This window comes from Parus major, chromosome 3 (assembly GCF_001522545.3).
Source record: "Parus major isolate Abel chromosome 3, Parus_major1.1, whole genome shotgun sequence".
Classification (NCBI taxonomy): Eukaryota; Metazoa; Chordata; class Aves; order Passeriformes; family Paridae; genus Parus; species Parus major.
In genome coordinates this window covers 20,172,105-20,196,181 of record NC_031770.1, presented here as the reverse complement: position 1 = coordinate 20,196,181, position 24,077 = coordinate 20,172,105, and the positions used below count along the sequence as shown (strand labels likewise).

General features: G+C 37.0%; 1 protein-coding gene across 2 annotated transcripts in view; it reads right to left on the bottom strand.

The window, feature by feature from the left end:
* The window catches only part of USH2A (usherin), a 368,965-nt gene that overhangs the window by 102,723 nt on the left and 242,165 nt on the right, over positions 1-24,077 (bottom strand). For both annotated transcript variants that reach the window (XM_033513296.1, XM_033513295.1), the window contains exons 40-46: positions 23,398-24,026; positions 13,003-13,337; positions 9,847-9,969; positions 7,194-7,357; positions 4,988-5,197; positions 3,435-3,637; positions 1,533-1,645 (exon numbers count right to left, since the gene is read on the bottom strand). In XM_033513296.1, the coding sequence (XP_033369187.1) occupies positions 1,533-1,645; positions 3,435-3,637; positions 4,988-5,197; positions 7,194-7,357; positions 9,847-9,969; positions 13,003-13,337; positions 23,398-24,026 (1,777 nt within the window). The remainder of the gene's footprint in view (positions 1-1,532; positions 1,646-3,434; positions 3,638-4,987; positions 5,198-7,193; positions 7,358-9,846; positions 9,970-13,002; positions 13,338-23,397; positions 24,027-24,077) is intronic.

The window sequence follows — 24,077 nt, the reverse complement described above, 5'->3', positions numbered from 1 at the left end:
AACTGGTTGTTTTTTTTTCCCCAAGCTTTTTCTTTTGTGGAGGATAAATAAGCAAAATTCATATTCAGCCTAGCACATGCCAAGGCTGTCAGCTGCAGTGTTTGTCATATTTCAATCAAAGCTGAAGCCAGCCAGTCATTTTTATACTGCACAATCCCTACATACTCGAGGACCAGAATTAATGAATTAGCTATTGATTAAATTCCACTCTAGCAAATCCACCGTGGCAAATAAATGAACTACCCGGGGCACATGTAGGCCACGGCCAGACATGTCCGGGCAATCGATCAGTAGTTAGTATTCTTTTGGGATATAAGAACAGCTGATGATAATATGACATGTAGGAAAAGGCAGTGTAGAAACAGAGTCTGTTTCTGGCTGAGCAGATTATAAAGTAGGAAGGCGTTTTTGATCCTTTTGCATTCATGTGTTATGACATATTTAGTCTATATATAATAGCAGAAACATGCATAATTGTTTGCAGTACAGAAAAGTACAGACAATACAGACAAAGGCATACATAAGTTAAAGCCAAGGGCAAAAGATGAGATCCTGAATTGAGATCTTATCATCAAACAAGCTTTGACTGTATCTATATGTGTGACAGAAAAATAGCAAGCTTAATTTCACCCTTATACAGAGACAAATGCTCAATTCAAGTAAAATATACAAATAGCAAACAGGAATCCAAAGTCCTTAAGAGACTGGAGATGCAACTCCATTCTGTTGGCCATTTCTGAAGGCTCAGATGTTAGATACTAGTTATTTTCAAACGATTCTTTTTTCTTTTGATGATAGAAACACTGCTAATGAGCATACTCCACCAGAAGTGGAAATCACAGGAACAATAACACAAACACAGGAGGTTAACTGCTTTATTGTTGGTTTAATTCTGAAAAATGTGTTTTCAATTTGAGTTTTACTTTGTCTTTGGAAGATATTAGCTCTCAAAGGATCACTGTATAAGTGACTTGGCTGCTTCTAAGGGCTGCAAATTTGATGCTCCCTTTACAATTAAGAAGTTTGCCCATGCCTGTGGATGTAGTGGATAGGCAGATTGCAAACAGTGGTTCAAGGAGACATAGATATGCACGCCTTTTCAGATAGCTTACTAATTCTTACTGCTGTGATAGGTGACTTTTTTTTACCCAGAATTATTCTAAGTTTCCATTATCAGCATCGCATTGCTCCCTGAACATTAATCTTCCTCTTCTTAACTGACAGCAGAATGTGATCATTTTCATTCCACTACACTTCTTCTCTTAACTATTTCCACTTATGCCTTATTTATTATCACAGCACAGTGATACCCAAATGGGTATGTACAATCAACCATGGGTGAGACTTCTTTGATTGATCTTTCGGCGAAAAAACTCCAAGACCAAAGATATCAACCACAAAAAAATGTTTTCAGAGTGTATACTGAATTCTTTCATGCACCTTACTCAATTTTGAGAAGACAACTTTACATTCTGGTCCCCATTCTGGCTAAAAATCTCCCTGATACACAAAAGCCACCTATAGCACAGTACCTTGAGCCAATTATGTGAATAATGGGTGCTGACAGCTGCTTTGGCTCATCTTCCACAGTGGTGATCTGCGTCCCATTGCTCCTCACGCAGGCATACACCGTGCAGGCTTCAATCTGATGGAGAGGAACATGAGGTTCACATACTCATCTGCAGAAATTTTTCATCTCAGCTAATTATTTAGACTTTCTCTTCACCTGAGATGTAATTATTTTCTGTTTAACAGATTCCATGCAGCCAGGAAAATACTGCAGCTTTGAGATAAGTGTATCTGCCAGAGATATACTGCACTGTATCACATTTTCCCACATGATTTTCAAAGGAAGGGTACATGTAGCCCTCTGGCACTAATTGCTGTTTTCTCTTAAATTATCACCAAAATAGTTGCAGTGAACTTGTTTTCCTACATGTATACCCCGGTCCACAATACTGAAAAACACATGCTTTCATTTGAGGCCTTGAGTAAGGTTTATATTCCTACTAAATATTCTGACATTAAAAAAAAAGAATTTTTCTTAGTGTTCTCTATTCTTTCATGTCTATTTTATAAATTAGAAGTGAGAAATGCAAATAGAAATAATACATTTTTTAATGAAAAAATGTCACAGAAATAAATTCTTATTCCTTAACTTCTTAGGATTAAACTAAGAGGAAAAGTGAAGGAGGTAATGAAGGATCCTGACATTGTTTCTGTACTGCCAACAGGTAAGATACGCCAAATAAAAAAAATCATGAAAATGAAAAATAATGCAGGAAGATTACCAGTGAGATGCACAGCATCCAAGATAATATTGTTTCCAGGAAAAGAAGAAAAATAATCAAAAAATAAAAACAATAAAGGCATCTTACTTTGCTTTTACCTATCCTGTTGATGCAAATACTAGCACAGCAGAAGAGAATAATTAACATCTCAAGCAACAGAAAGTGGCCATGGTAAATTAATACAGAGGGTCTATAAGTGAGGCAGTACACTGAATTTGCATTGTTATTGAGAAAAGACAAATGTGTTTCCAAGTGGCATTCAGAAAGTCATATGTGTATTCATGGATGGAGGTTTGCTGCTTCAGAGGGGCTGGAACATGGAAATCTGTTATGGTGTGCCTGTCTGTGATGTTTATTTATGGCATGGAGTAACTGGCTGGAAATTTTCAGAATTAAGTATATATGGTACTACTAAGTTTGTCTCATATATAATTATGTAAACCAAACCTTCATGAAATAGACAGGAATAGTTAAAATTAAGTGTCAAAATCCATTTCTTGAGGCGTTTAATACAAAGTTGGGATAGAGAGATTTCTTTTTTATTATTTTTATTATTATGTTTCTGCCCACAATATTTTGCCTTTCACTAGATGTGTGACTAGAGAGGCGAAGGAAGAGAAAGGAAAAAGCAAAGAAAAAATGTTGCACATATTAAAGACCATAGAAAGTACTGAGATGATTTGAGAGATCAGCTCTGCTGTCTCCTCAAAGGGGAAAGGAAAAAACCTGATAATGGGGTGTCAAATGCAACATCATTATTTCACTGTACAATACATCATACATGCCTAATGTTTCTTAAACAATTGCAATTTTCTTTTAATGAGTAGGAGTAGAATCTTTGCCTCTTTGTAATATATATTGGGGCTTTGCTAATGCTGAAGCACAGAGCATTTAGGGGGAACTAAATGGACTTTTGACACTTTGAAAAAAGAGATAGTTGAAATTTGTGATGAAAAGTGTACACAAACCAAAATATGTTAAAAATAAATATATTCCTTGTATGGATACGCACACAAGCACCAATGCAAACACATGTGCACGTGTGTACAGAAATTTATGAAACAATATTCTTCTTGGAAATCCAAGTAGAAGTAAATAAGTAAAATTAAAGTATGCTACACAACCCAGAAAATACATTCTAACCTGTATATCATACACGGTGAAGGGAGACAAATCTGCCAAAAGAAAAGATCCCGGCTCGCTCATTCCGGTCCTGTACTGCTGGTTATTTACATAGACAGAGTACCCTGTGACAACACCATTTGGGTTTGAAGGCGATGTCCAGATGACACGTACAGCTGTACTGTTGATGATGACAACCTCTGGAGGGAACATGCCCTCAGGCTCTAGAAATAAAGGAAGAAAGTGAATAAACTCCAGCTGTCTCTGCAAAAGCACTTGTTTAACCAAATGCAGATTAGTATTTAGGTTTAGCAAAGGGTTCACTGCTTATCTGCTTTCCTCTGATGAAGTTATCACAGTCTGTAGTCTTCTGTAAATTGGCTTATTATACTCTCAGTTAGAAATCATGAGAGCTGATGGTAAAATGCTTTATACCAGAGCACAGTGTCAATCATCAGTAGTATGTGGCCAGTGAGATATGATGATAAATTACTCATCCATCTGCACTGCCAACATGCAAATATTATTTTTGTCTCCCCAGTCCTAATTCTTAAAAAAAATAAAAAAGAATAGAGCGTTTTGCTTTTAAAGCAAAACCTGAGACCGAAATACCTTATGTCTGATGGAACGTGACATTATCAGCCTTATAGATGAAGCAATATGCAATATTGCCATTATGTAAATGGTTTCAAATGTTGATTACTATAGGTAATGATGAACTCTAACATTTATTTTAAAAAAAGAAAAACCAAAAAAACCAACACCTTTCTTAGCGTTAAATTACATAATTATCTCAGCATGTCATAAATGACCATGCAAAGGCCTATTTTTATCATAAGAACCCATCTTTACCAGTTGAAAAATTGTCCTTACCATCAATTCTATTTTATAAACAAAAGGTGCTGACCTTTGGCATGAGAAAGAAAATGGAATCCTCCCTTAAAGTGCTTTGCTAATGACCTGGAACACTTGCTTCTGAGGTAATGATATTATAATGTTTATAATGAGACTTTATAAAGCAAAAAGATTAGAAAGACCATTCTAAACACATTTCAGATGCACAATTTTTTTTAATTATTATTTTATCCTCAACCTCCACCTCCAGCTCTGTACTTGCCCACTAGCATAGAAATGACTCATAAAGAATTTTCTTAGAGACTGAACTTGCACCCAGAGTTTCTAGTGACTCAGGAAAGGCCCTGTGTACAGCTGTCATGTCAAAAGCACGTCGCTTCACAGAGCAAATCTTTTAAAAAACCCATTAATTGTTTCTAAATTCCACCATTTATTGATATGAACTCAGTTCCAAACATAGTGCACACAGACAGGAATATGCAGGAGAAGATGAGAGCAAACTGGGTTAATATCTGCTATTAGAGCTTTTGCTTCTGTCTCAGTGGGACCATTTATTGATCTACCACATGATGACAACCAGCACTTAAGCATTTTAACGTTTTAGACCTTTTTCCTTTTATACCGGAAATTTTATAATGGAAGGATGACTGATCTCAACCCTAACAAAAATCAATTTCATTCTCAGATTTTAAGCCAAGCTGCATTCACTGCTAACCAACCTCCATCTGAGGTAGTCACATGCACAGCTTCACTGTTGATGCTGTGGACTCCGTTAAAAACTTGAGAAAATATCTGATACTCTGTGTTGGGCTGCAAATCATCTATGACTACAGAGTTTACATCAGCCTGGATCCTCAGAGATCTTCTCTCATCAGAAGAATTCAAGAAGAGGGTGTAGTAAACAACATCTCCTTGCAAATCCTGCAATGCTAGGAAAAGAATGGAAAAACATTGGGACGTCAGCTGGGAAATATCCAGTCAGCAAGCTTCTTATCAACAACATTCATTGTGAAGAGAAACCTAAATTTTACACATACCCTCTTATTTTAAAAAAGGAAATATTCTATTAAGCACCTCCAATTTTACCCTTTGAATGAGTGATGCAGACTCTGCTCTCCCTAATTTGTCAAAATCATTAATGGTTCATCATCCTATCCAACACTGGAGAAAGTTTTCTTCCTCTAGACATCCCCATGAAGACAATGGAATAAACAAAAACCAGGTAAAACTCACTGCAAACTGTGGTATGCAGGCCTATTTGCCCCTTCCCTTCAAACACCACTTCCCAGAGCCCACTCCAATCCTGTTTATTCCTCTAGCCATGAATAAAGGACTTGTGCCTATGCCATAAATTCCAGTGACATTCAGCTTTACCCAGATGGCATTTTGGCCATTCACAGTAGAGCAAGACGCTATGTGTTATTGTTTCAGAACAAGCATGAGCACATCATCTACATGAAATGCTGTAATACATTCAGAAGCATTATACATACAGGGCAAAAACCCCAAATCCTCACATGTCTTTCTAAAATGTATTTTACCCAGCATTAACTTCCCCAGAGAAAGAAAGAAAACACAAAAAAATTTTCTGGCTACACAGAGAAGGATATTCACTGGTCTGAGCTGATGGATAAGCACAGATTTCAGGCAAGTCTTCTCCATTTTAGTAACTCAGATGTCATCAGTTATCTTATCTTTCCTTTGTCAAGCAGTTTAAGTTCAGGTCTGACTAAATGCAACTGCTTTTCCACTAGGCATCGAGATAAAAAGTATAATTACGACAAAAACTGTAAGCACTAACACAAAAATCTTGAAATGACACACTGTGCTACTGAGCAGGATTCAGCTCACTGGGACAGAGCACTGATAGAAGCCAAAAGCAAATTTTAAGACTTAATAATATGTGGGTTTTTCATCTAAACCCTTAATCAAGAATTATACACTATTTTTAAGTGATACTGATACAAGACCTAAATCCTTAGAAGTCAGAAACTTTCAGTAGGGAAAGAAAGCAAGGCAACTTATCTTGAGGGTTCCCAAGTTCCCAAAGAAAACAAAAAAACAATTTGAAAACTAATATTATGGAAAAGAATAAAACACAAAATACAAAACAGTTAATACGCTTATTTGCAAGATAGGAAGTAATAAAATATGATAAGGTTTTCAAAGAATGATTGGCCTTGTCTTGGTGTTTAACTTCTATATTCACAAACATATATGGAGGAAATTTCTAAGATAAAAATGAAAATAAAACCAGATTGCATTACCTACATCTAGAAGGTCAGGGGTTTAGATTACTAAGGTAATGAAACTTCAGTGAGCTGCTTCAGATCTATTACATTTGTCAGTTTTTATAAGCATGCTTACTTCAGGCATGCAATTATAAAATAAAGAGACTACATTTGCTGCAATTCAGCACCCAGTCCTTACAATATCATTTGCATTTAAGTCATGGAGAAATTCCCCACTGCTGTATTAACAAACCAACTAGAGAAATTGGCTAAATTCATTTTAAGGAGCAGAGCATAAAGGAAGAGAAAGGGAATCTTCTCATCCTTCTCATCCTTCTCTCCTTCTCATGATGGAATGTAGATGTAAATTTTTATACAAAGGGGTGAAATGGGCCACAATGACAACAGGACTTTATATAGTACTGGTTTATACGTGTCTCACGAGTTTGCATTAACTATTTCCTCATTTTCACTGTTCTCATTCTGCAGAAAGAGCATATAATAAATAGGAACCTGGCGAAGGAAGAGCAAAATGTGCACATTTTTTTCCCTATTTCTTTCCTCTCCTTTCAAGGACATTTAGGTATATTATAAATCAAGGCAAGGACTGTGTTTCCTCTGAGAGCAAGGCAGGCCATGGTAAGTGATGGAAGGTTAACATCTAGTTACTGGAATAAATACTAAGCACACTTACTTGGTTTTGACCATTCCACTTCCACGGCAGTGTGATTAACAGCACGTGCAACGAGGACGCTTCCTTTCTCTGGTAATCCTGCTAATGTAGTAGCTATCACTTCTTCACTTGATGTATATCCTACCTCGTTGTGCACTATGAGCTTGTACTCGTATGTTGTGTACCTAGGACATTTTAAAAATAATTAAATGGAATGAAAAATGCAGACATAGAAAATATTTTCTGTTAACTTTCTGCCCATGCCAAAGTTTTGTGGATTCTTCTCCCCCTACACAAAAATTCATCTTTATGGGATGCACCAATGAAGACTTCATAAGAAGCATCTATTTTGTGGAAATTATTCAGCATGATTAACATGATAACAAAAATAAAACACATTATTTCACTTCTTCATAGTTGTAGCTTCTGAGGTGTTGAGAGATTATAGCTCAATTCAATATGCAATTACAGTAGTGGCAACCTGCCAAAATTTGGATCAGAATTTAATCAAATGAGGCTTTTTTCCTCTTTTGGGAAACCCATTGATTTTAACTTGCAGGATATCATTTGTAAAAGGGATTCACCATATAGTCAGGACTCTTCTTCTACAAAAACATCCCAAAAAAGGTACCTAGGAGCTCAAACTCATTTAATAAAGTAATTTTGCTCAGAACTGTGCATATTCCAATTACACAGATTTATTAAAAACTACATGTGTATTTAGTAAACCAAGTGACTGTCATGTCATCATTTTTTCCCTATAGCAAAAGGCATATTAATTTACTTTAAGTGGGATTCCATAAGCTCAAATTTAATTTCCTCACAAAAAGCCTCACACAAAACTGCACAAAGACAGAAACTCAGGATCATCTTGTTCAATTTTTCACTGAAGCTCCAGCAGGATAAACTTCAGATGCAATAAAGGGGCATACAATAAATGCCTAATATTTAAAGATTTTAGTACAAAAAATATTCACTCACAGTGTATATTTACTTTACTTTTTATGTTTATTTTAGATACTTTACTGTAACACCTTGATTTTTAAAAGAGCTAAGCTTTAGCAGTCCCACTGAGAAGAAAGGAAATTAATAGGAATTCACTGGCTCCAACTTTAAGCACTGACAAACAGGGAAAATATAAAAAACACATCTCATTTCTCTCTCTGCATCTTCTGTCACTTGCAAACATTTACCTTTCTCTTGAACATTGTAGCACACATACAATAAAAATAAAGAAAGGACTTTAGTCCTGCAATTTACTTATGAGAATTTTTAATTCATATTTTTAACAATGAAAATAAAATGAGTTTGTCGTAGCCTATTAGAAATGAAGAAACCATCGGACAAGATCGCTAATTCTGCAATATGCTTAAAGTATGACAAATGAAAATAAATTCTGATATGTTAATTTTCTTTTGGGAAAAATGAGGCTTGAGTGCTTGAGCCTGTCTGCAGCATTTTTATTCCAGCCACAAACTTATCCTGAGCTGTTAACTGCAAAAACATAGCTGCAGGTTGCAGAACCTTCCCCAGGAGAAATGTTCAGGTGTGTCCAAGGGTTAGGCACACTTTTTTTGCCAAACCTCATTCAATCCAAAATACCATGGTGCCAATGAATGTACTGCCACCTCTGAATTGCTGACATAACTGACACACACACTAAAATATGCAAAGCTAAAAGCAAAGGCAACTCAATGCAGACTTTCAAGCATGGCTGAGAGAAAGAAATGGACACTTGGGCAGGATTGGTGAAAGAACAGCTCTGTGAGCAGTTATTGCAACAGATGGAAATGAGCAGCAGCTTTCAGCAAGTAGGCAGAAGCAAGCCAGAGGGAGGCAGTAGCTCTCAGCTTGCTTAGGTGTGTCTGACAGGAGCAGAGGTCACGTTCTCCTGATTCCCATTCTTCTCAGGAGGGATGCTCACACAATTTTAACAAAAGTAGAAGGAAAGTACAGGTATTTGAGGGGAAGTGATTGACATGGAGTTCTCATAAAGCACAACAGTGATGAGAACACACACACCCTGAAACCATCCATGAGGGTTTTCCTGAGACTTTAGCTACAAAAGCCCAATGCAGAATCCATGCTGATCTTCCATTACAATTTCTTCATTTGTGTGTTTTGTCTTAAAGCTGTGACTTCAAGATGTAGAAACTAAGGTTGATCAAGAGTAAATGTCTTGCTCTACCCCACACAGCAGGTCTGTTACACACTGAGGAACAGAGCACACTCCATTTCCCCACTCTAAACACCTTGCTTTTAATGGTGATGAAACTAACAACAAAATCAGGTAAAAATCATTGCTGAAAACAATTTTCAGATCTTTCCCTCAAACATGCATTCTGCCTGTGCTGTAACTTTGACAACACACAAATCTACAGCATCTGTACACAAAAATCTAAATGGTTTGATTACATGAGCATATTGATGCTAAAATTTAATGAGATTTTTATTTTCATTTGTTTTTCAAAGCAAAACAATGTATGACTCAAGAATGACACACTAATAATAAATCCCTGCATATTAAAATGATTAACACCAAAGATGATGACAAAAAATATTTCATTACATAATTAATATGTTCACTACATAAAGACACAAGAAATACTTTGAACTATTAAACATACACTATACAAAATGCCAGCATTTTTTTTTATAGTTTTTGTAATCTCACCTGCTAAGACCCTTATCTTCATAAAACCACTGAGTTCCTGAGTAAATATTGTGCCACAGATTTAAATCTTCAGGGGGATTTGATGCAAGTGGTTGCTGGATTTTACGTCTCAGGAGCTCATATCTAACACAAAAGACAAGCAGAACACCAGGATTATCTCAACTAATGTTATTACACACACACAAAAAAAAATAACCCAACCAGGTTTTTTTAAAGCCACACATTATTTTGTTTTTGCAGCTGTAAACTTCCTAAGATAAACATTCTTTTTAATGTTTTGTGATTTAAAACATTCAATTACTTAAAAAAAAAAAGGGAAACACTTTGAAAATGGAAAATGAAGCATTTCCACCTGGAAAAAACCTACTTTATTCAATAATTTACATTAAACTTTTAAACTTAGTGGAAATGTTATCATGTCCAAATAGCCCATAACAGTGTCTTATGGAGACTTGCATGATAAGCACAGGTTGCTCCAGAACATGAAATGATTATGTCTCTTTCTTGAAAATGTGCTGAAACAAAGAGCACTGCCATTATTATTGTACTATTAGTAGTAGCTGAAGAGTGCCTTTGTACTTCATGTGTTTGCAAATAACCACAGTGTAAATTACAGGAGGTAACGGGCACAGAATGAGTTAACTGTTCCAGCCATCTGTAGACCTTAGCAAGGTACCTTTGTGTTTGGGTAGAAATTCATGATGTGAGCTTGAAAGACCAAACTATTTCATCCTGCTTTTAATTGGTATCTGAAGCAGTACTCCTGTCTCTGTTCCAAACAGCAGGTCAGCCAAAGCCCATCTTTCATCAGGTCAGCCATGAGACTGCCTGATTTGGAAAACATGCTTTCCACCCAGGCTGCATCACACACTCTCCATCATCATGTATACAGAGCCTTCATGGAATTTAACAAAAATTAGATCACTTAGTACCTACACAAACTAAAGGGGATAATATTATAGTTTGCATTTCCTAATTATTCTAGGGATTACAAAGGAAACTGCACTCTAAAGAAAACAAAATTAGATATATTTGTTCAAAATCTTTAGGATTAGTACTCTTTATTACATTCCACAGGATTGTTTAATTTATTCTTTCAATAATTGTTTCAATTTGATACCCCAGCAAATTAGGGTCATACGCATATATATTCACTTAAATACATAACTTGATTCTTTTAAGTGCTGAGCTGCTCTGCTTCATCTTGTCCCTGCCTCCCATTCTGGAAAGATGCTTACTGCTAAATTCCAGACAAAAGTATGTGGATACTCAGGCAGATTTTAAACACTCTCATTTTAAATCTTTTGAATCATTTGTGAAAATGTTTCCATGTTTAATTGTTCTGTAGAATATCTTGGTATGGGTCACCACTCTCTTGTAATTGACTGACCAATGGCTTTGTGTGTAACTTGACACTTGAAGTTATGATCATCTCCAGTCTGATAAGGGCACACTGGATAACACCATCCCAGATTTGAGACCCTGAATGAAGAGGGTATTACCTTTATTTAACAGGTACTGCATACAGTGATTTAGTGTTGCTTCAAAACCAGGAATCAACTGAGATGCTCTCATGAAAGAAATCTGATACTTCCTGTGCTCCATAGGAGCTAGCAAGTATGGACATAACTTCCAACAACTTTTTCCCTTTAGTTTAGGGAATAATCTTTCACAGGTAAAAGCAAGCAGTGTGCACTGAAATACTGCAGAAGTTCAGATTATAACTTCAGAAATTAAATAGCAAAAGCTAATTAAACTCCATTCTGTGAAAAAAATCAGATGACTTTATAACAAGAACAGCTCTCACATGAGTGGTTCATCAGTGTCAACCCAAAGACAGATCATTACAGCTTTATAGGAAACCATCCTGGCATATTCTGTCCAATATATTTCATAGATGAGTCTTGAAAAACATCAAATCTTTTTGAACACTGAGTGGCGATCATGTGTAAATCACCCCCACTGGCAGCTGCTGCTGCTACTCTGCTTGCTGCAGACTTCTTGTTCCATCATGCTGTACAGAGCAGCTGCTTCAGTGGTTGTTCTTGTTGAAGGCAGCATGGCACACCATGAAAGAAATGAAATCTGCAGATGTAGGTCGTGCTGAATTACTTCAATAATCTATGGTAAAATGGTCATGTTGTTAACCCCAGAATAACAGGCGCTGCTTTTCTAAAACTTTGAATTTGACTGTAGAGCAATCATCATTTCATTCAGCTGTAGTGTGCCCTAATTAAGCCTGAAGAAAAAGTCAAGCTACTGTGCTGTAATAACATACGCAACTGAAACGGCATTACATGATAATTATTGAACCCATCAGTGCACCTAGAAGAGAGCTACTAACCAGAACATATGGAGTACAGAGCTAGAATTCCATGCACAATGTTTCACAATACGTTAAAGTACTAGAATCAAAGATTTGACATTTTTAATTGTGTATATATATGCTTGTCTATAGAAACCTTTTTGCACTCAAATCCATATTTTTTAAGGTGTATCTACACACACATGCTCAATATTCAACATTCAAGTCAAGATTCCCATCCCATCATTCCAGAAAAAATGCAGAGGAGATTCCTTTCTTTGGCTCCTGTGGTGAAATCCAGTGCACTACATCCATCATTTCCTTGCATTTCCTATTTTGGCTATCACACTTCTAACACTTCAATTTTTCTCATGCGCTGTCTCATTTAAAATGTATTCATCACTTAATTTTTGAAGATTATTTCATGTCATCATCCTTCCAAATGGTCACTTTCTCTTCATGTGGAATAACTCAGAATATAGAGAATATTGGATGTGTTAATTACTCATGTTTACAGAGATTTCTTCTTTTTCCTGTTATTTTATTGGTGAAACTTGTTGTCTGAACTCATCACCACAGTGGCTGATGCTGCAGCCCAAACCACTTACAACCTTGCAAATATCCTGTGCTTGGTCCTTCTGGTTTTTCAGACAGCCCTGATCTGGGATCCAGAGCCTTCCAGCACAGACAACACACTCGCCCTGAATCATACTGGCTCTTCTCTGAGCCCTAGGGAGGAATTTCAAGAAGTCCAAAATTAAGAGATCACATAACCAAGTCTGCACCACTCAGAATTTTCTGAGTCAGATTTAGGTAAGGAGAAACAAACTGCTCTCTCAGTCTCAGCTTACCTCAGATGGGGACCATTGGGCCTTAGAGGTGGCTGCCAGGAGATGGCAATAAAGGATTCACTGATTGGAGTCACCGACAAGGGACTGACACTCTGAGGAACTGTCGAGGGTGTGGTCACTCTTGTAGGCAAACTCTCTGTGCAGCCTCCTAGAAAGCCATCACCTCCAGTACAAGCTATCACGGTGACCGAGTAGTTTGTGTAGGGGATCAGATTGGTCACCAAATGGCTCAGCCTCGATGAAGGGTTCCCAGCGATGACAATGCGTGGGTCAGGCATGCGAATCTCATAGTTAAGGATTTCTCCATTAGGAATCAGAGGAGGCTTCCAGGAGACCTGAAGGACAAGGAAAAAAAATACAATTAAACACAGATTTCTTACGGTCAGATTTCAGAAATACAGACATAACATGATACAGATGGACACAAGTGGAATCTGAAGGTGTTCTTTTCCATCAAAACAGACCTTTTATTTTTAAAGGGAAATCAGTTAGATATCTAATCTTTAATTTTAGTGAGGTCCAGAGAAACAGTTGTAACCTTTGAAAAATCTATTCTTTTGCTTTACTAGTTCAGGACGCTCCACATCACTAAGAATTTCATGTGATGTTCAAATGCAATAGCAAAAGGACACTAAAAATTGTAAGTATCACTGACTGTCACTTATTTTCTTACGATGTATTACCTGGTCTGCTTGACTACCAGTGGCAGAGTAAAAACAAATCTTATTTTGTGTTGCATAATGTTCAGAAAGATGTAACTGCATTAGCTCCTATAAAAAAACCAGATTTTTCTGCACTCTTCATATGACAAAATATGCATGTTTTCCCTTTATTATTAATTAAATATTCCACCAGTAAGTATTAGACAAAGAACAGGGACAATTTTCCATTTTTGGAACTATAAAATGATACTGAGAAAACTTTATCACAAAAAGATTGGAAGCTACATACAGAAGTCAGGTTTTTTATAGATTTATACACACATTATATATATACACACACGTACACAAACTGCTACCCTTACTGTGGTTTTGCTCTTACTGAACTGAGATTTTTTTAGGTTTTTTGTTGGTTTTTTTGATAGCACATTTAGATATATATATATTTTTATTCTTACTAGCTCCATTGAGAAATCACACTTAAATAATTGCACTATAAAATGCAAGGATGTTTTAAATTATTTTTAAGTCTTTTTGCCATGGTACCATGACAGAGGGGTCTTCAGACTGGCAAGGCAAGGACATGTAACTTAACATGTGTTAAGAATCTCATAGTTTCCTAAAGGTAGTGTAAAAGCATCTATCAATACTCATTTCCCTAGAAATCCCAGTGCAGGAAGCATAAGAGATTTGCTTTGCTCTGGGACTATTTTCCTTGCCATTTACCCACTCATCTATAGCAATTGCTGTCTCTTTTCCTCCCAGGCACAAGATAATTAAGGATTGAATCCAACATAGAAAAGAAGACAGAAATGGAGAAAACCTAGATATGCCTAAAACCTAGGTATATGTCTAAGACCTAGGTAACACAAAGGAAATACTGAAGTGTTAGATAGTAAAAACACAGTACTTTAGTTTCAGTTAATTCAAACTTTTTCCTTAATTCTCTCAGTCTACAAAATAACTATCTTTAAAAATGTATATGTGCAATTATACACAGCCATGGAAACAGAGAAGCTTGATTTATAAAATAATTTTTTTAAAAAATGGGATTACAAAATGTTGCATTTTAGGTACAGAAGGACCTCTTAGGCCATCAGACTTGTAAGAAAGCTGGCAGCAAAGTGCTGGAGAAAGCTGAAGGATTTTGATAACAAATTCTGGAATACTATTAAACAGAGTATTAGAGACAGGGTGATCTTGAGTAAAGACAGCAAAACCAAGATTATTGGTGCCCACATAGGAAAGGCTTAGCTCTGGCTAATTATCAAATGCTGCATTCAGATTTCTGTTGCTTCTGGCCCCAAATCATGTTTGAACAAATAAAGAAAATACCACTGATTTAAGCAGTGCAAAATTTCACACAAGATAGGAATTGATTCTGCACCATTCTCACAGACATTGAGCGGAACCCTCTTTTTGAATTTAATGTGATCTAGTGATGAGCTTAGGAAACAGAAGAATGGATAATTAGCACAGACAGAAAAAGTTTTTAAGTACATGTGCTATTTTGGCTGGGGAGAGTTAACTTCATAGTAGAATGGAGTTAGTATGGGGCTGTTTCAGATTTGTCCTGAAAACAGTGCTGGCAATACAGGGATATTTTTGTTATTGGTGAGCAGCACATAAAAAGTGTCAAGGCCTTTTTGGCCTCTCACCCTGGGAATGGAGCAAGAGCAAGGGACGCAACCAGAAACAAGGGAAGTAAACACAAAGAAAAGTAAGTGATACAAAGTCAGAAACTGGAACACAAGCTGTACAACCCTTGGACATGTATGCATGAGGTACCTATCCTGAAATTCTGTCTCAGTGAAAATAACGTATTTGAGGTCTTTTATCTGAACATTAGTGAAGCAAATCTGTTATTATTGGTGAAAAAAGCCTTCTTGTTGCTTAATGCTAGGTGACTTCTAATAAAAAAATGCATGCCAAATACGTTGGAAAATACCTGGTACTACCCTCCCAGAAGATAAAATTGCCTCAAAACATCCACTTTGCACCTGGAAGAGAGGATGAGTTGTTTTCTAATCACATTTCATTTTTGATGCCTAACTTTTATGTCTAAACCTACAAAATTACTCTAACACAACTTGAGCAAGACTCACCATACTCTGTAACCCCTTCACATAAAGGAACAGATTAATGGCAGGAGAACAAAGGCTGCTCCATAACCTCAGCTCTTGAGTTTCAAACTATGTGTGCACTAGCTGGTAACACCTTCAAAAACTCCCATGTGCTACTTCACAGCATTTTTTGTGCTCTAACATATACAGTAGCTCATACTGTGAGTAACAGATACGCTTTGTGGGGCTTACAGTGGGACATTTTTTTTCTCTGGGAGAAATAAAAACCATTTTGAACAAAGAGTATACGCAGCCAGCAGCATACACAGTGCAACTTATTTTTGTCAGGGCATGGATATATCACACAAAGATATAAAGTTATGTTGTTGTTCTGGTTAATAGTTTTTTAAACTAGGTAATGGGATGACCAAGGATACTCCCTAACCCTCCTGTGTCACTTGAGCTGCTTAGAATTACCTGCATCACCTGGGAATGACAGGACATGCAATCCCTCACAAACATCTCTTGTCAAGAGGCAAGGGACTGCCTGAACCCATAAATGAAGATGATGGAGCCAGCCTGGTTAACACACATGTGGCACTACTGGACCTCTTCTCCTCTTGGACGTGCCAAGGTTTGAGGTAAGAGCTTGGCAATGCATGAAAGCAGGAAAGCTCACTAGACAGGCTGTGTTGGAAGCAGTAACAGTTTGTTCATTGATTTGAAGCTCAGCACTGAGACCATGAAAGAGGATGCCCATGAGGAAGAGAGAATAAGGTAACTACTGGGAGAGATTAACTGATTCAATGTAATGACTCTGGAAGCTTTCATTTAAAGATCAAAGGACCTTATTTTCTCCACCACAAAATTTAAAGAGACAGAAATTAGCCATTTTCCCCCCATTAAACAGTTATAACCTTGGAATTTTTTTCCTTTTTTGACAGCAGTTGGAACCCTGCAACTTAATTCTGAGCTATCTGAGGAGAGGCATTGGCACATGTAAGCTATTTTACTGTTCAGGCCTGACTTCAACAGTTTGCTTTTAAATCAGTGTGTTTGGCTTAATTTTATTCTCATTTCTCCTAGATACTGCTTGTAACCTCTACAAACAGAATGTAATAAATACACTACTGAGAGCTTTTCACTGTTGGTCTCAAAGCACATTGTAAGTCTCAAATTGCAAATATTATTATTCCAGTTTTAGAGATAGAAAGACTTAATCCCAGACTAAATCACATATCAGAAAGAGGCAAAACTCCAAACAAAGACCTGCTAATTTTGCATTCCAGACACTGAACTAGTCCTCTGACAACCTCCTAGCTCCCCCCAAATACCCTGGAGTAGAATTTCTCCCCAAATTCTTATCTGTCTTAACAGAAATTTTTGTGAGTTCAATCAAAAGCCAGGATCATACTGGAAATGCAAATTCTGAGAAAGGTCACTGACAGCTCTGCTCATAAACTTTGCACATGAGTTACACCCATCTTCAGCAAGGACTACCACAGAAGAACAGCATGTTTGCAGTATCATGCAGTAGACTGCAAGTTTGCAGTAGCAGATTGCTACTACAAAAACTCCTAGAACTTTGCTTGAATAGTGGGAAAAACAAAAGAATGAAAGAACATTTGTGTTCCTAAACAGCAACACTTTATCAAAGGCAGAGGGACGATGCCGATGAAACCTCACTGTATAATCTATACCAAATGAGCAAGCTGTGCAAGAAAACACAGTCCTAATGTGGAAAACCTCAAGTGTGCAAGTTAAGGTTGTTCCTATGGGTGTTGGAATATCCTAAGTCATTCAAGCAGCACTTATGTGTCAAATGAACCAAGGTCCCCCTGACCTTAGCAGCATTACAAGGCAATCTTCACACAAGGATTGATCGCTCCTAAACAATTTCCCTGATGCACCAGGCATACCTGCATAAAACTGGAAGGGTGAGGATCAAAGTCCAAGCCCTTTTTTTTTCCTCTTTCTCAGCACAAAGCTGAGAAATTGGCACCACCTTGGCATACTGCACCTCCCTTTAGCAGACATGGCTTAGGAATCAGGGTTGTTTCTACTCTCAAAATTATGTTCTGGGTTAACTGCAGATTGAAGTGTTTGGAGAATGAAATAGCAACAGGGAGTTTAAACCTGGAGGCTCTTCACAGCCTCATTCTCTGTCACATAGTGACCTGCAGAGGAGGAACACTGAAGGATCACTTCACTGTTAGTACCAGCTTCATTGTCTTTGGAGTATTTAGCACTGCATACAACATTCTGTAATCAGAATCAAGTTCATAGGACAGCAAACATTAATGTGTGAGACAAAAAAAACCCAGCTCTAGAACACGTGCTTATAACTAATTCTTTGGGAAATGGAAAATGTATAAAGAAAACACCTTCTTTTTCATGGATGGCACTCAAACTGTAATTACAAGGTATGTTGCTTTAAATCTGTCAGTGATATCTGTTCCTTACAGCTGAAATCTTTTTCCTGTGTATTTTAATCCCACCCTATTTACAGAACAAAAGGCATTTAGCAGTCCACTATCCAGCTTCTGGGCTAATGAAGAACAGAAGATGTCTATAAAAATAGACCCTTGTTTATTTGTGTTTGCTCACTTGCATATCCAATTTAGTAGTGAAATTTGAGAAATGGCTACTAGAAAAGTTTATCACTGTTGCAATTAATGATAATCTATTGCACTGAAAGAGTACAGATGGCAACTCTTGAAGATATTGTGACAGCAAACTAATGACATTGTTCAATCTGGAGAATGGAATGGCAGCTTTCTCTGCTTCAGTTTCTTCTATACAAAGAACAGAATAGCAGGTTAATGGCAAAGTAAGAGACTGTCATCTCTGTGGGTAACAACAAACATGAATGACAATTGAATTAAAAAGTCTATAACCCTTCTTCAGTCAGAGAACTCATGAGGAAATACTTCAGAAAAATAATCAATCCATGGAAAATCAATGACATTATTGAATCAATATGCAAAACAAACAAACAAAAAAGAGAAATTAGAATGGCAGTTAGGTGCCACAGAATCACCACAACCCTTCATTCCTCACAGGCAACATATATAACATATATTAAGAGAGAAGTAATAATAATTTTTTATTTTTCTCATTTTGTATCTAATCAAGTTGCTGGAAGTTTCTTTAAATTATGTTATCATGAAGGAATAGCACAGCACAAGAACTATATGTCAATGAGGTATTTATTCAATCCAACCAGGAGGATGGAATTCTCTTATACACTCTTTAGAAACACCAAAAAGAAAAAAGAAAAAAAAAAAGAAAAAAGGTTTCCCCTGGAAAGAAACATCAGGATTATGCACAACTCATGCCAACTTCCATCTTGAAAAAAAAGTTACATGAAGGAAGACAGGAAATGGCTTCAATTTTTTATCTGTCAGTGGTCCAGTTGGTGGCAGTCATTGGTGAGGGGGAGCAATACAGGCAATATGAGGCAGCAAGTCCCTGGTTAAGCCAATAATTAAGACTACAGCTGCCTTTTCCAGGCCAAAATCTTCAAGGAAGAACCCTGGCAGGAAAAGGGAATTCCTCCCACCAAAAGTTATAAGGCCAAAGTTGGAATATTTGCATACTACAGTTAATTTCGCTCAGTGTACCCAGCCACATAATGCCTTTCCTACACAAAGAACTCCATTAAATAATTATTCACTGTGTAAACCAGTCTCTTTCTCAAGCCACTCAACCTAGCTACATTCGCGAATGTCTTATCAGTGTGAAGTGTGAGATTGAAGCAGCACAGCAATTGCAACCCTCACAAGAAAAGGAAACAATTTCTTTTTTACTTCTGTACATTAGGGTATAGCAAATCTTGTGTAACAGGAATAATGTTCGGGGCATTGGCATATACTAAATAAACGGCTTTTGCAGTTGCTGAATACCTCCACTTCACTTTGGCATTTAATCAGCCACAAAAGCAGTTTATTGCGCATTATACTCCGCTACCATGAACATTATCAATTCAGCAAATATTAAAAAATATCATGCAGGTGTCACAGAAATGGGTACTTTAAAAATCATCGACACCCTTACACTTTTTGTTGCACAAAGGAAAGCAAGTTAAATGTTATGGAGAGATATTGGTCCATTCTGATTAAAATTAAATGTTAAAGGAGCACACACATATCAGAAGTGTTTATGCTGAGAGTGACCTGCCATGCTGATATTTCCCTCCTTGCAGAATGAAAGCTTTGGTCTATGAAAATAAGCTGTATACTCAAGTGACTACTATCCTGGAGCACTTTGAATTCTTCACATCCTCAAATCATTTTTATTGATTCAGTGACTAAATAAAGGAATGGAAATATGTTTCTCTTTTTTGTAAATTCTCTCTGTTTTCAGTAGAAGTAAATATTTGCACTCATGGTTTAGGGATTGGTTGCACTGACAGCTGAAAGCCTCTATTGATTTGCGACCGTGTCTTGGTAAAGGAGCCTCTTGCTAATCTTTCCCACAGCGCCCTTCCAATACCTTCTCCTCTAACCTGGGAGGACAGCTCTCTCTAGGGCGAGAGGCAATTAAAATCTCCTTCCCAAAGAGATGGCTTGTTTTCCACCCTGTTCTTAAGAGTTACCATCGTAGACACTGAGGTAAGAGCACTGTACAGCACAAAGGACTCCACAAATTTCATTTGAACACTACGTAGGTGATATATGCACTGCAGATGTGCTGGGCTTGAGCTACTCAGGAGGGAAAGTAAGCCTTTCTAGGACTCTTAGGGGCTCCAGTGTAAAGCAATTGCATATGAAATCCATCCTATTTCCACACAGGAAAACATTTCAACCACAAAGGGGTAATCCTTGCAGAATACTGCATAGTTGTTCTGCCTGTGCGACTAGCAATTTCTGGGGTGAAGGGACACAGTGGGTTTGCAGATCTCCACCCTAGTTTTAGAGAATTTGGGCAAAATCCCTGAACATTTTGAGAACAGGTGCTCCCTTGTTCTTCTTGTACTTTACCAGCACACAGCATTCACACAAGACAGCCTCAGGGACACAGTGAAGCTCTGAGTGCTCTCCAAGCCCTACTACTCTGACATGAATTTGCCATAAAAATGCAGGGAAGGAAACAACACCACCTCTAGCAAGCTAATCCATTTGACAGATCTGTAGGAAGACCGACAAGTAAGATGAAATCCCAGTCGCTTCCTCTGGTGCTCCCATCTGCAAACAAGCAGAAGGCGAGAAAACTGCTGGGTGCAGCAAGCCTTGTCTATTATCTCGTCGGTGATGAAGTGCAAGGAACTCTCCTGCAACTATAGCTTTGCTTCATTTTATTTTTTTAAAGTGAGAAGAAATAATTTATTATTAGAAAAAAAAATGCTAAAAAAATTAAATAAACATCTTGCTGGCCTGGACAAACAAAAGAAATTTTAAGATTTTTAAGAAGTTTTAGAATCTTAGAAATCCGAACTGAAGTAATATCTCAGCCGTGGGATACTCTCTGCACAGGAACTGTACCAAGTGTTCCTGACTTTCTATCATTTATGATGAATAAAAAATGGAACAATATTAAGTAAATTAAAGTACTTGACAAATACAAGAATTTATGTCAATATCAGCAAAAAAACAATGCTCTGTACAGTAAGAGAGAAAATTTAGCAGAAGAGATACTCAGGAGTGAATATATTTGGAGAGGCATATACATAAGTCACTTTTCCCAATTCAATGCTGTCACCTTAAACTGTTTTGAACATTTTAACTTATATATTTAAAATTAATAAAAAATGACAGTAAAACTTATTCATGGAAATAAAAACATCCAGGCTTCAGCATCTTTGACAAAAATCAGTCTTAACAGATCTGAAAAATATTTGTCTCCACATGGAAAACACAAGTCTGAGACTACACAAGCAGCAGTGACGCTGAGTTTGGCTAACCATTCATAGATGAGTTCACACAGTTTGGGATATTAAAGGTCTTTAAAGAGTTTTAAATATTATGACAGGCTGGGGAAAAAGAAGGAAAATAAGCATTTGAACTCTTCAGTAAGAAAGGAAAAGAAATTTTTAAAATAATGCTGTATTGAAATTTAATTATAATAGAGTGAAAGTTGGATTGCCTGACTTCAGATTTCAGAAGAAATAAATGACCCAACTAGCTTTCAGTATTGGTAGATTACTCAATCTCAGAGTTGAGCAAAATATAATAAAATTACAACTGAACACGTGTGTCTGATCTCAGGAAAAGACATCAGTAAAGAATGACACAATCTCTGATAACCCACAGGCTTTTAAAACTAGGATTGAGTGTTGAATGCACTTGGAGAAAAAAAAAAAAAAAACAGGGGTAAGATATAAAATCATTATGTTCTCACCACATTAACTCTGGAGCTTCAAAGGTTGCAGTGAGTCTTTGTGCTCAGAGTTGAAGCCAACACAAAAAAGCTCACACAGTGAAACGTGGACATGTGGGGAAGCATGTGACTGAACTAGAGCTACTATTTACTCAGCATTGCAGCTTCTGGCAAATTCATGAAAAATGCTTTACTATAAATTGTGGGGAATATTAAGATATATCTACAGAAGTACAGAAGGCAGAGTCCTGGAAGTAGATTGCCCAAATCTTCAATAAGCAGTCTGGCAATTCATCATAATTACTACTGGTCGATCGTTATTAATTCTTACAGTAACTATTGTACTCATATTGAACTGATTTGCAATTAACACAGAGGTAACATGCAATACCTTAGACATTAAAGCATAATTTTATAAGCTCAGGATTTTTTTGTCTAATAGTGAATAGCTTTTTTATCATAGCTTAAAATTACGTGTGAACAAAGGAAAAAAATCATTATTGGTTTACTGCTGAAATTCATACCCTCAAACTATTCAGATTACATTGGTAACACTACTCTGTTTACCTTTTGAAAATACAATGTATACCAAAAAATAATAAATCTAACAGATGAACTTCAATCTTATGCAAATGTCCTTTGTTTTGTGCTCTGGTGAGCAAGCTACTGTACCAATACTTTTGGCATTAGTACAAGACTGAATCCATGGAAGCATGTGTGTATTTACACAAAAGAGGCTTCTAAGCTACAAAAATCCCTCTTGTTTGGTTACACTAATTTCCCTTGAATGAAGTTTGTATGCAAGCCAAAACAATGGTAGTTATCCTGTCCTCTAGAGTTCATTCCCAACAGAACGATGTGAATAATTGAAAACTTCCTACGTAGTCCTGTAAGACTCCTCTTTTGTAAATCAGGAGAATAAAAATGCTATTTTTTCTTCATTAGCCATTAAAAAAAAATCTGATAATTATACAGAAGACTTAATTACAGGAAAAAAAAAATCTTTTTTTACTTCTTAGCATTTTAATGAAGTCTTGAAAATTTGGAGAAGGTAGTAGGTCATTTTCTGATCTGATTAGAGAGTTAAAAGTAATAATTTAAGTTTAATATTGAAAATACATCAGGTGTGTAAGGAATAAAATGTACTGGAATATAATGTCAGAGGCTGGTGTAAAGAAAGAAAAAACACAAATGGAAAGGAATCTAACGCTTTTGAGCCAAAGCACAGACACTAATTATTCAACTACCCCTGCAGCAATGAAGTCTGTTGGCTCAGCCAGTAGATGTCTCTCTTAAATACACAGCTGCTACAAGGAAACATGTCAAAGCCATAAGGCAATGAGAATTATTCCTACCTTGACTGAGTAGGGTCCCAATGCTTCTGCATCAGGTGGCTGAACACCAGCAGGTCTTGAAGGTCTGGTGGTAACTTCTGCCCAGGCACTGCTGTTTGTGCTCCCGTGCTGGGTGCTCATCAGCACTCTGTACTCAAACTTCTGCCAAGGGCTCAGAGCAATGCTCTGGTCAATGTAGCTCATGGACTGATTGAGAGGGAGACACACCACAGTTGAGATTTGTTCTGTTCCTTTCACCCTCCTCTCTATTGTAAGGTTTTCCACCACACCATTCGGGTGAGCAGGTGGTTGCCAGGATACAACCACAGAAGTTGGAGTATCAGAATAGAGTTCTGGAGCAGGAATACCCTCAGGGGCATCTGGAAGAGTCTGTATTTCTGGGGTTGTGGGTGAAAGAGAGCATCCTCTAGAAGTGCATCCTTCTACTTGAAACACATAGAGACTGTAAGGACGCAAGTCTTCTACAGTGCAGTTAGACGTAGTTCCTGGCACTGTAGCATGCAGTTGGCCATTTTGGTAAATATTATAATGTGTGATAATGCCATTTGCCTTTAAAGGATGCTGCCAGGTGATGCTTGCTGCCCTTGCTGTAACATCCAATAGAAGTGGTGGATCTAAAGGCCCAGGCTCTGTAATAAAATAAAAAATAAAATGGAAAAAAAAAAAAAAAAAAGATTTGT